This window comes from Antechinus flavipes, chromosome 2 (assembly GCF_016432865.1).
Source record: "Antechinus flavipes isolate AdamAnt ecotype Samford, QLD, Australia chromosome 2, AdamAnt_v2, whole genome shotgun sequence".
In the NCBI taxonomy this organism is placed as follows: domain Eukaryota; kingdom Metazoa; phylum Chordata; class Mammalia; order Dasyuromorphia; family Dasyuridae; genus Antechinus; species Antechinus flavipes.
In genome coordinates, this window is record NC_067399.1 from 497,734,508 (window position 1) to 497,746,311 (window position 11,804).

General features: G+C 42.7%; 1 protein-coding gene across 6 annotated transcripts in view; it reads right to left on the minus strand.

Annotated features, from left to right (window-relative positions):
• Nucleotides 1–11,804, minus strand: part of RGS3 (regulator of G protein signaling 3) — a 176,809-nt gene that overhangs the window by 16,122 nt on the left and 148,883 nt on the right. For all 6 annotated transcript variants that reach the window (XM_051979981.1, XM_051979982.1, XM_051979983.1 and 3 more), the window contains one exon: nucleotides 5,016–5,080. In XM_051979981.1, coding sequence (XP_051835941.1) covers nucleotides 5,016–5,080 — 65 coding nt within the window. The remainder of the gene's footprint in view (nucleotides 1–5,015; nucleotides 5,081–11,804) is intronic.

An 11,804-nucleotide genomic window follows, 5' to 3' on the forward strand; every position in this document is an offset into this window, starting at 1 on the left:
GCACAAAATGACTTAATATGGAAATGTTTTATATGATTGCATATGTATAACCTATATCAGATTGCTTTACCATCTCAAGAATAAATAGAATTTGGAACTCAAAACTTTTTTAAAAAATGAATGTCCAAAAAATGTTTTTTACATGTAACTAAGAGAAAACAAATGTTTAAAAAAAACTCCAGGTAAAACATTAGGGAATACCAACTTTGCAAAAGATAAATGTTTTTTTGGTTTTTTCAAAGACTTTGGGAAATGGAAGAACCTCAAAGATCACATAGTTCAATCCCCCTCATTCCACAGATGAAGAAACAGGCTCTGAGTCACTGTCGTTTTCAAAACTGTCTCTGAACACATCAGTGCACAGCAAATTAAGGTGCAATAGCTCTAAGGAATTTATTTTCTAAACCTTACAACATAAAGATATTTTTAAAAGCATAAGTATTTCCACTATGAAATAAGCAAAGGATTAAATCTAATACCATGATGAAGGAAGAAAAGACCCATGGGAGCTGTATGTCATGGGAATTACTGTGACTCTCAAAGTTAAGTGGGAAAAGCTTTTTGGAGCAGTTGCAATTTCAAGAAGTGTCTGAATGATGAGAGGGAATTTAGCAAGGGGAATTATGGAATCATGCTATAACTACTGCATAGGAAGAAAGTAATAGGAGCAGGAATCAAAAGGAAATGAAAGGCCAGCAACAGGAGTTCCTGGTGTATAGGAGCTGAAGAGAAAAGGACAAAAAGGCAAAACGGAGGAGGGGAGCAATTCTCAGACCTTAGATGAAATTTCTTATACTAATAAATTGACAGTTAGGATTTCTTCTCCAATCCCTCCATATGCTTTCATTTGGTTGATCTTATCAGCTCCCATGGATTCAATTATTAGCTCTATGCTAATGATTCTTAAATATACTTATCTAACCCTAATTTCACTGATGACCTCAAATCTCACATCTCCAGTGCCGAATGGATATCTTGCTCAGATTGTCATTGTTAACCAAACAAAACGGGATTCATTATCTTCTCCCCACAACTATTCCTCCTTCTGAATGTTCCTATCACTGGAGTAGCCCTGATGTTTCAGTGGACAGAATACCGGGCCTGGAGTCAGGAAGACTATAGAGATTCAACTTTGGCCTTTGAAATTTTACCAACTGTGTGACCTAGAGAAAGTCATTTAACCCGTTTATCTCAGTTAAAAGTCCCTGCCTCCCAGAATTGTTGTAAAGATAAAATGAAATACTCATAGCAGAGTGCTTAGCACACAGCCCAGCACATCATAGGCATTATGTAAATGTTAGCTACTATTAGCTCTGACTGTTGAGTACTGCCACCCTACCAGTTAGCCAGGCTTGGCTAGAACCCATGAATCATCTCTATCATTCTTCCATGGCCAAACTGTCGCTGAGACCTGGTGATTTTGTCTTCTCTCTTCTAATATTGTCACCATATTGGTACAGGCTGCCTCACCACTTCATGCTAGAACTACTGCATAAGCCTGCTTGTGGGTCTGCCTGCCTCAAGCCTTTCTTCATCCCAACTGATGTTCCTAAAGTGCAGGTCTGACCATGTCTCTGTCTCTGTTTCCCTCTCTCTCTTGTCTGTCTCTGTGTGTCTCTCTCTGTCTTTCTCTGTGTTTCTCTGTATCTATGTCTCTCTCTGTCTCTCTGTGTCTGTCTCTGTCTCTCTGTCTCTCTGTCTCTGTCTCTCTTTGTCTCTGTCTCTCTGTCTCTGTCTCTCTTTGTCTTTGTCTGTCTCTCTGTCTCTCTCTGTGTGTCTGTGTTTCTGTGTGTCTCTCTGTATGTCTCTGTCTGTCTCTGTCTCTGTGTATTTGTCTCTATCTCTCTCTGTCTCTGTGTCTCTGTGTCTGTTTCTCTTTGTCTCTGTGTCTGTATCTCTCTCGGTCTTTGTGTATTTGTCTCTGTCTTTGTATGTCTGTGTCTGTTTCTCTCTGTGTGTCTCTCTGTATGTCTCTGTGTCTGTTTCTGTCTCTGTGTCTCTCTGTCTGTCTCTGTCTCTGTTTCTCTCTATGTGTCTGTGTCTGTGTTTCTCTCTGTGTATCTCTCTGTATGTCTGTGTCTGTTTCTCTCTGTCTCTGTGTCTCTCTGTCTCTGTCTCTGTCTCTGTGTCTGTCTGTCTCTGTCTCTGTTTCTCTCTATGTGTCTGTGTCTCTCTTTGTGTGTCTCTCTGTATGTCTGTGTCTGTTTCTCTCTCTCTGTCTCTGTCTCTGTGTCTGTCTGTCTCTGTCTCTGTCTCTGTCTCTGTGTGTCTGTGTCTGGTTTCTCTCTGTATGTCTGTGTCTGTCTCTGTCTCTCTCTGTATCAGTGTATCTGTCTCTGACTCTGTGTATTTGTCTCTGTCTCTATCTCTGTGTGTCTGTGTCTGTTTCTCTCTCTGTCTCTCTAAGTCTCTCTGTCTGTCTCTGTCTCTGTCTCTGTCTCTGTCTCTCTCTCTCTCACACACACACACACACACACACACACACACACACCCCCTTCTCTCTGCTTCTCAATCTCTGTCCCCACAATTCAGTGACACCGGCTTCCTTATTCCTTGAAGGAGACAATATCTTTTGACTGCAACTTCAATGGCTCATCTTCTAATAGCTACCTAACAATAGCCCTGACTTCTTTCAAGTTTTAGCTAAAATTTCACCTTCTGCTAAATGCTTTTCCCAATTCCCCTTAATGAGATTGCCTTTTCTGCTGATTACTTTCAATTTATGATAGACAGAATGATAGCTTAGATATATAGAGAAAGAGATAGACATCTTTGTGCACAGCTGTTTTCATGCAGTCTCCCCCGTTAGGCTATGAACTCTGAGATCAAGGTTTGTCTGTTACTTGCCTTTGTAACCTCAGCACAGTGCCCAACACATAATAGGTCCTTTAGAATTGCTTCTTAATTGACAGCTATTCTATTCTAGTGTGATTTCAAGTCCTTTCATCCTATGGACATTAATAGCAAAAACGAAAACCAATCACTAATTGCCTACTGTGCACAAGTCACTCTACCAGATCTGGTCTATGGTCACATTTTATAAATAACCAATGCTTGCCTGAGAGGTTTGAAAAAACAGTTATGGGCTAGAATGGAGCCTTAACAGCAGATACTGTTCCCTCTGCTTCTAGGAAATGGACCGGAGTTCTCCTTTTTTCAGCTCCATGTCTGCACCGGCACATGTAAAGTTCCTAACCAAGACTTTTTCCTTCTTTATGTCAGCAAAAATATAAACATCTGACCCTGCTGACTCTAAAATGGCATATTATGAGCTGAATATCAGCTATAAATTAGTCTATAAGAGACACTAAAAATAGTTGGTCCTATTACCAAAAACAGGTGAGAATTTCAGAGGGTGACTGCACAAGCAGCAAAGGCTGGGGAAAAGGGGAAAAAGCACAAGTTCTTGGCCTGGTATCAGAAGACATGGGTTCAAATCTCTCAGACACAGAGAGAGACAGAGACAAAAAGACAGAGAGACAGACAGACATATATCTTGGGGCCTTGATTTCCTCATCTGTAAAAGGGGGTCAAACTGAATGGTCTCAATGGCCTTTTCTATCTCTTGATCCCCCATTCCTCTGCAGGTAAACTCCTAAATAGCTCTTTCCACCTCCCCCTCCCTCTCTGCCAGGTTTTCAGCTCTCTGCCTATCTGCTGACTCTCTCCATTAGAGGTTTTATCTACAAACTTAGATTATCTAAAGCTGTGCTCACCAGCTTTCCTCCACAACGGCTGCTCCCTTCTCCAACCTCCTACCCACCCTTCCAGGGTTGTAATCTTGGAGTCTTCCCACTCTCACCCCACACATTCAATCAATTGCCAATTTTTTATCATTTCTATCTTCCCAATCTCTAATCTCTTTGATATTTGGCCCCTTCTCTGAGCTCTCCTTGAAATTATCTTAAGCTCACTCTAAGAGCCCTCAATCCCGTTTTCCTGCCTTCAGTCTACCCTCTCCCCTCTTCAACGCAGCCTTCATACTATCAACTAAAGCAATATTCCTAAAGCAACGTCACCCCTCTACTGAAGCGACTACCAAATAAATTATAAATTCCCATCCTTGGCATTCACGGCCCTCAACAATTTGGTTCCAAACAATTTTCCCACTACTCACACTCATCACTTTTCACTATACTACTCTCCCCGCCCCCACACTTGTTCTGTCCTTATCCACCCCCCTGTCTTTGTTCACAACATCCTCTATGTTACAATGGACATCCTATCTCCACATGTTGAGATGCTTTCTTTCTGGGCCAAATCAGTTCCCACCTCCTCCTTGAAGACTTCCCTGCTCCTCTTCAATGAAAAGTGATCTCTCCCATCTCAAATTTTTCATATTATTTTGTTTCATCTGTTTCATTCTCTCTCATATCACAGCAACATATACTTGCCCTCCTCCTCCTCTCCATGAGCCTCTAAGCCCCTTGGCATCAGAGCCCATGTTGTGTCTATATTTGTATGCCTCATGCACTGCAGGCATTTAAGAGATGTCTATTGAAACAAAGTCAGATGATTTTAGAGCTGGAAATATCCGAGATCTAGATCAACATCCTTATTTTGCAGATGAGGAAATTGAGGCATATAATGGGGAAATGACTAAAACAAAGTTTCCTGTTAATTTAATAGTAAAAACCTGGACTTGACCCCAGCCTCCTTACTCCCAGTCCCCTGTTCTTTCCACTGTGCCATGAGTCTAAGCACCTCCATATGTCAATAAGAAAACTAAGATCTAAAAACGGGATCTCAGACGGTCTCCAAGCAAAGCCAGTCACTGGGCCAGGCCATAGGTTGTGTTGTCAGGTAACCAGCATTATAATGCCCTTTCCATCTCGACCTCGGGCAGAGGTGCAGATAATGGGCTGAGAGGACTGATCTGGAAAGGAATTCAGTGAAAAGGAAAGCACCCCCACCCCCAAGTGGAAGAAATCTGAAAGGAAATGGAGAGGAGAGCTCCAAGGCCAGCCAGTCAGAAGCCAGGCCCTGCGCAGGGGGCCAGGTCCTTTTCCACTTACAGTTTTGTGCTCCTCTTCTGAGATGCCTCAGCGCCGTCCTCACAGCTCACCTCAGTGCCGCTCAGCTGGGGAGACAGGAAGATGCTCTGTTTATGCTGAGGACATAGAGCTAGGGCAGGGGAAGCCCAGAGGCCCAGCAATCTGGGGTGTTATTGCCCAGCCCAGCTCTCCCGCCCTGGTCCTAAGTCCATGGGGAAGGGGTATGTCTATAGGTCCCTACCAATGAAGTGATGCTTTGGGGACCAAGGCCAGCTTAGGAAGTAGAAAAACAGTTGGAAGGTAGGGGTGGGCACAGACTGCTTCAGCAGGCAGAGGACCTCGGGCTGAGGAGCCCACCTCCAGCTCCGAGTTCCCATGCCAAAAGAGGCACAGCCTGGGCTGCAGCCAAGATTGTGAAGCAAGGGCTAACTTGGAGGAATTTGTGATTGCTTTGGTCCCTATTGAAACTCTGACCTTAGTATCAAAGGTCACAGAATATATATGATAATGAAAGAAGTAGGGACTAGAACCCAGGGCTCCTGACCAGTCCAGCTGCAGTCACTCTACAATAGTGTTTGGCTTTTTTCTTTGGCCTTAAATTCATAATGGTTTCCCCAACCCTGCCTATCTAGTGGCATCTTGCTCTCCTCCTCATAAAGTTCATAGAATCATAGGATCTTTGATTTTAAATTGGAAGATACCTTGGAAGTTTATCCAGTCCAACCCCCTTGTTTTCCAGATGAGAAAGTGAGATTCACAGATGGCGACTGATTTGCTCATGGTCACACGGGTAGGAAGGAGCATTCTCCCACTACAGCACATCTATTTTTCCAGCCAGGCTACTCACGTCACAGTTCTAGCACGTGCCATATTCCCACCTTCTCACTTGTGCTTGTGGCTTCTGCCCCTCCTTTTTATCTAAACAATGTTGTCTGTTATCCTTTCCACCTAAATAAACCCTGCCCATCCTTTCAGGCCTTGCCCAGGCTCAGGCCCTCTCTTCCAGCCTTCCCGGCTCCCCTATAATGCTTACCTTTGTACTACACAGTTTAACATTTGATCAGATTCCATCCTGCACTGCTCTCTGACTGTGAAAACAATTACTCTTATCTCTCCAACTAGAACGTAAGCTTTTCTAAGGCACCAACTGTGTTTTCTTGTATTTCCCACAGCACTGGGCACAAAGTAAGGATACTTAATGAAAGCTTGTTGACTGACTGGCTGCAGAAGTAAATGTTCTGTACCTCTAGGATGGGTTCATATGCCAATCAGGTGGGCTGGTATTTTATCACTGAAGCTAGCTGATTCTTACAAATGTGTGGGTTATAGTATTTTTCTTTTCTTTTTTAATCTTGAGGAAAATAACTACACACATTAGTTTGTAGTCATGCTCTCCTTTGGATACAACTCAGTCCCCAGCCCGTCCATCAGGCATCCCCCCGCCCGTGGGAACGAGCACCTCTAGTCCCTCAGCCTGGCGCTGGGCTTCCTTCCATTATAACCTTAAGCTTCCGCAGTTTATCAGCCCAGCACAATGGTACTTTTGAGTCCCTCCCACTCCCCCTCCTCCCTCTACAGGAGTTGGGGAAATCAAAGCAGTTCAAACATGGGAAGAAACTTCCTTCCATTGTTGGGCAGGACTTGTCTAGATTCTAGTGTCTGCTGGGATCTGTCAGTCCCAACCACGATCATCACTCCCCAAGCAGAGCCTCAGACTCCTGAGGCTGGCCCTCACGAAAGCGGCCAGGACTCAAAGTCATCGTCAGAGCTGTTATTCCAACTCACTCCTTTGTACAAAAGGTCAGAGGCACCCTGATGGCAGAAGGGCACTGTCCAAGGTTGTACAGCAGGCTTCGAAGCTCAGTACTGTCTCCTCAACCTGGCCTAGATATAATCAACAGATTTATATAATCAACAGATTTGCTGAAGTTACTGGTACTTTGGACATGAACCTCAGAGCGCCTGACTCCCAGGCAAACAATCTTTCCATTCAACAAACTGGAATTTAGACAGGCCCAGGACTTTGGGAGTGGGAGAGGGAGGCAGAGATAAAGGGAAAGAACCCTGGAGAGGGAAAAAATATCACTTGTTACTCTACTCTATAGGTAGATAAAGAGAGGGGCTATAAATTGAAGTTATGCACCTAAAAATGATTCCGGCAGTCCAGATTCCCAATTCAACATCAAATGGAAATGAACTGAATCCCAGTCCAGCTTAATGAAAAGGTCTTGGCAATAAGCAATAGTTTACCCCACCCTGCCTCTCTTTTCCTGGCTCCAACACCATTCTTGAGTGCAAGGAGTGAAGCCTAGTCAAGGCTGCAATCTTCCCCAGAGCAAAAGTCTAAGACTGGGAGAGCCACAGGAAGGTTAGCAGGACAAGCTAGGGACAGGTGCAGAAACTACCTCGGCTCAAGGTGGGGCTAGAAAATCATTAGTGAGTGGAAGGGAATGACTTCCCATGTTAAGAGCCAGGTAGACATAGCAGAGTTTAATGATTCTTACCATCCTCACCTATAAAGGACTGAGCATCTTTCAGGCCTGGCCACGGACTGATCACTAAGAGAGACTCAGCAGAGCCTAGACAAGGAAGCTAAAAGCAAGAAAGAAGACAAGCTGCCATGGAGGGGTTGCCAGGGGAGCATGGTGCAGTGGAAAGACAGAATCTGGGGTCTCAAGACCTGGTATGGCAGAAAGAGTACTGGCTTGTGGACAAAGCATTTAGCCTCAGTTTTCTCATTTGTAAGCCTCATGTTATTTCACAGTGTCATTGTGAAAAATCAAGTTAAAACAACGTCTTCAAAAACACTTTGTTATTCATCTGTCATTTTAACATCTTTCTGCCTCAGTTTCTATATCTGCAAAATGGGGATAATAACTCAAAGGGTAGTCATAAGGCTCAAATGAGAAACAATATGTAAAGGGCTTTGCAGGTACCTTACTCTGGCCTTCAAAACTGGGCTCAAATCTTACCATCTGCAGCATGACTTTCTGGGTAGTCTTCTTGCCTCTTCCTGCTCCCTCTTCCCTCCCCCTTCCTCCCACTGGAGACTAACTTCCATTTCCTTTCTGTGTATCTTGTCTGCACATAGTTTTTCCATGTTTTCCCCCATCAGAATGTAAGGACAAAGACAGTTATTTTTGCTTTTCTTTTGCTTTTCCAGCAGTCGACACATGCCTGATTGTGGTAGGCATATAACAAATGCTTGTTGACTCACTGATCACAAATCATCATGAATAAGTTATTATTGTTGTTGATAATAAAAATCTAGACCTTACTTCTACTCAAGGGAGGATCTGATAAAGGAAAATCTGTGGGAAAGAGATCATTTGAAAGGTGAATATATTGATACAGAATTTTTTTCTATGCACAATAAAGAGTAGATCTAGGAAATCTATTCAGAAGTGTAGCTTATAGAAATTTTAAAAGAGAACTAACTTCTGTGCATACTTGGGCATGAAGGAAGGCAGGACTGAGAATCAGGAAACTTGAGTTTTAAAGTCCTGGCTTTTTCACTAACTTGCTTTGTGTTGATTTCCTTGAAGAAATCAATCACTCCCTGCTCCTCCCTTGCCACATAAAAGGTATTTTTTTAGGGTCCCTTCCAGTATCAATATTGTATAGTTCTAAGATAATCAGATTGTTTTCTTCTTGGCTAAAGGCATGTAAATTGAGGAAGTAGAATTCCTTTTTTGGAGAGGAAAGAACAGAAAAAAGGAAGGAAGGAGAGAGGAAAGATTTTAATGCATAGAGTACTTTGAAGTAATGGACAGTTAGGTGGTATAGTGGATTGCATGCCAGGCCTGGAGTCAAGCAGACTCATCTTCTTGAGTTCAAATGTAGCCTCAGATAATTATTAATAACTATGTGACCCTGGACAAGTCATTACATCCTGTTTGCCTCAATTTTTTCAAACTATAAAATGAGCTGGAGAAAGAAATGGCAAACTGCTCTGATATTTTTGTCAAGAAAGCCCCAAATGGGGTCAAAAAGTCAGATATCACTTTAAACGAGTGAATAACAATCACCTTTTGAAGAAGGGTTGATCTATTTGCCACTGTAGGTCAGTAAACAGACCATGAGTAAGGTTCACCCTAAGTTAGATTTGAGAGCTGGAAAACTAGGGACCCGGAAGACCATGATCTCTTTACTTCCATGGAACTGAAAAAAACAATCTGTCTCAGAAGCTCTGGCTGGGCCTCTCTCCACTAGAGGGCAGGGGTGATCCAGCTCTAGACCTATGTTCCCCAGATCCCGTTAATGAGCTTTCACTGTCGGGAGCCAACATTTCACTCAAAACCTAACAAATTCTTGGACCTGAAAGCTTTAAGGATTAATGTAAGCAATCCAATTCTCCCTGTGCAGCGGGAGAACTGTTCGGTTTTGCAAATGTGTATTGTATCTAGGATATATTGCAACATATTTAACATATATAGGACTGCTTGCCATCTTGGGGGGGGGGGGAGGAGGGAGGGAGGGGAAAAAACGAAACATAAGTGATTGCAAGGGATAATGCTGTGTAAAAATTATCCTGGCATGGATTCTGTCAATACAAAGTTATTATTAAATAAAATTAAATTAAAAAAAAAAAAGGATTAATGTAAGCATGGGCCCCACCCCCAAGTCTAGTTCTAACCTTAACCCATTCAATTTCACAAGCTTGTATTAAACGCCTGGTGTGAGAAAGGTGCTCGTTGTCATCTTCCAATCCCTGTGTGACTTGAGGTAAGTGCCCGCCCCTCCCTGGGCATCAAGTGTGCCACTCATCAGAGTGACCTCCCTCAGCTCCCAACCAAGTCTAGAAATACATGCTCATCAAAGCTTGGGGGCCAAGGCGTTACTCTGTTTTGCTTAGCTGCAGATCTCTGTTTTGAAAAGGGTACAAAGTGAGAGCCCCATAGAAAAAAAGTATGTCAATAAAATACAGATTTAACTCTAAATAAAATATCTCTGTAAGGCTTGAAACTCAGGATGCAGAGGGTAGAGTTTCTGTACTTCCTCAAGTTTGATCCCTCTCCACAAATCCTCAGCCTCAAATTCTCCTAAAGAAAATATTCCTTAAATTATGCCCAAAAGCAGCTACACCCAAAGAAAGAACACTGGGAAATGAATGCAAACTGCTTGCATTTTTGTTTTTCTTCCCCAGTTATTTTTACCTTCTGAATCCAATTCTCCCTGTGCGACAAGAGAACTGTTTGGTTCTACATCCAGCCATTCTGGAGAACAGTTTGGAACTATGCTCAAAAAGTTATCAAGCTGTGCATACCCTTTGATCCAGCAGTGTTTCTACTGGGCTTATACCCCAAACAAATACTAAAGAAGGGAAAGGGACCTGTATGTGCCAAAATGTTTGTGGCAGCCCTGTTTGTAGTGGCCAGAAGCTGGAAAATGAATGGATGCCCATCAACTGGAGAATGGTTGAGTAAATTGTGGTATATGAATGTTATGGAATATTATTGTTCTGTAAGGAATGACCAGCAGGATGAATACAGAGAGGCTTGGAGAGACTTACATGAACTGATGCTGAGTGAAATGAGCAGAACCAAGAGATCATTATATACCTCAACAACGATATTGTTTGAGGATGCATTCTGATGGAAGTGGATCTCTTCGACAAAGAGACTTAACTCAGCTTCAATTGGTTAAGGATGGACAGAAGCAGCTACACCCAGAGAAAGAACACTGGAAATGAATATAAACTGCTTGCATTTTTGTTTTTCTTCCCGGGTTATTTATACCTTCTGAATCCAATTCTCCCTGTGCAACAAGAAAACTGTTCGGTTCTGCACACATATATTGTATGTAGGATATACTGTAACCTAATTTAACATGTATAGGACTGCTTGCCATCTGGGGGAGGGGGTGGAGAGAGGGAGGGGAAAAATCGGAACAGAAGTGAGTGTAAGGGATAATGTTGTAAAAAAAAAAAAAATTACCCTGGCATGGGTTCTGTCAATAAAAAGTTATTTTAAAAATAAATAAATAAATAACAGATCCATTTCAAGGAACTCAACATGGGGGAAAAAAAAAAGAGAGAACTGTTCGGTTCTGCACACATATATTGTATCTAGGATATACTGTGACATATTTAACATGTACAGGACCTGCTTGCCATCTGGGGGAGGGGGTGGAGGGAGGGAGGGGAAAAATCGGAACAGAAGCAAGTGCAAGGGATAATGTTGTAAAAAAAAAAAATTACCCTGGCATGGGTTCTATCAATAAAAAGTTATAATAAAAAAATAGAAAGTATTCCTTAGACCAAAGATGACTAGAGAGAGAAAATGGGCCTTCTTTTCTGACATTTCTAGCACCAAGTCTAATGCTAATCACTCTACCTCTCTAGGCTCAGCCAAAGTCTACTCATTGTCTCTAAAACAAACCTGCCCTAGAGGCCTCTCTTCCTTTCTTCACATTATTTCTCTTTGCTCTGCTTTAGGGCCAATTTTTAACTGTCCTTCAAGGCCCTATTCATCTTCACTTCCCTAGAAAAATCTCAGCCTATTCCAAGCCACAGGGATTCAAGGGCCATCATCCTCTGAAAGCCCACAGTTTTCTGTAACACAAACTTGGAATTCAGCATCTGCTACTCTGGTACAGCTCACTGTTGTACTGATCATTTAATTTTCTAAGTATGCTTTGTTTCCTTAACTAAGTTTTAAGTGCTATGTGTGAAAACAAGGACTATTGTTTTAAACTTTCTCATTAGCCCCAGCAGTCCTATTTCTTCAGCCTCATAATCTAGGGCCCCTCCTGCTCTAACCCCTCTGCCCCTAAGCTCTGGCTGAAGGTGGGGTCCAGGCCACCTCGGGG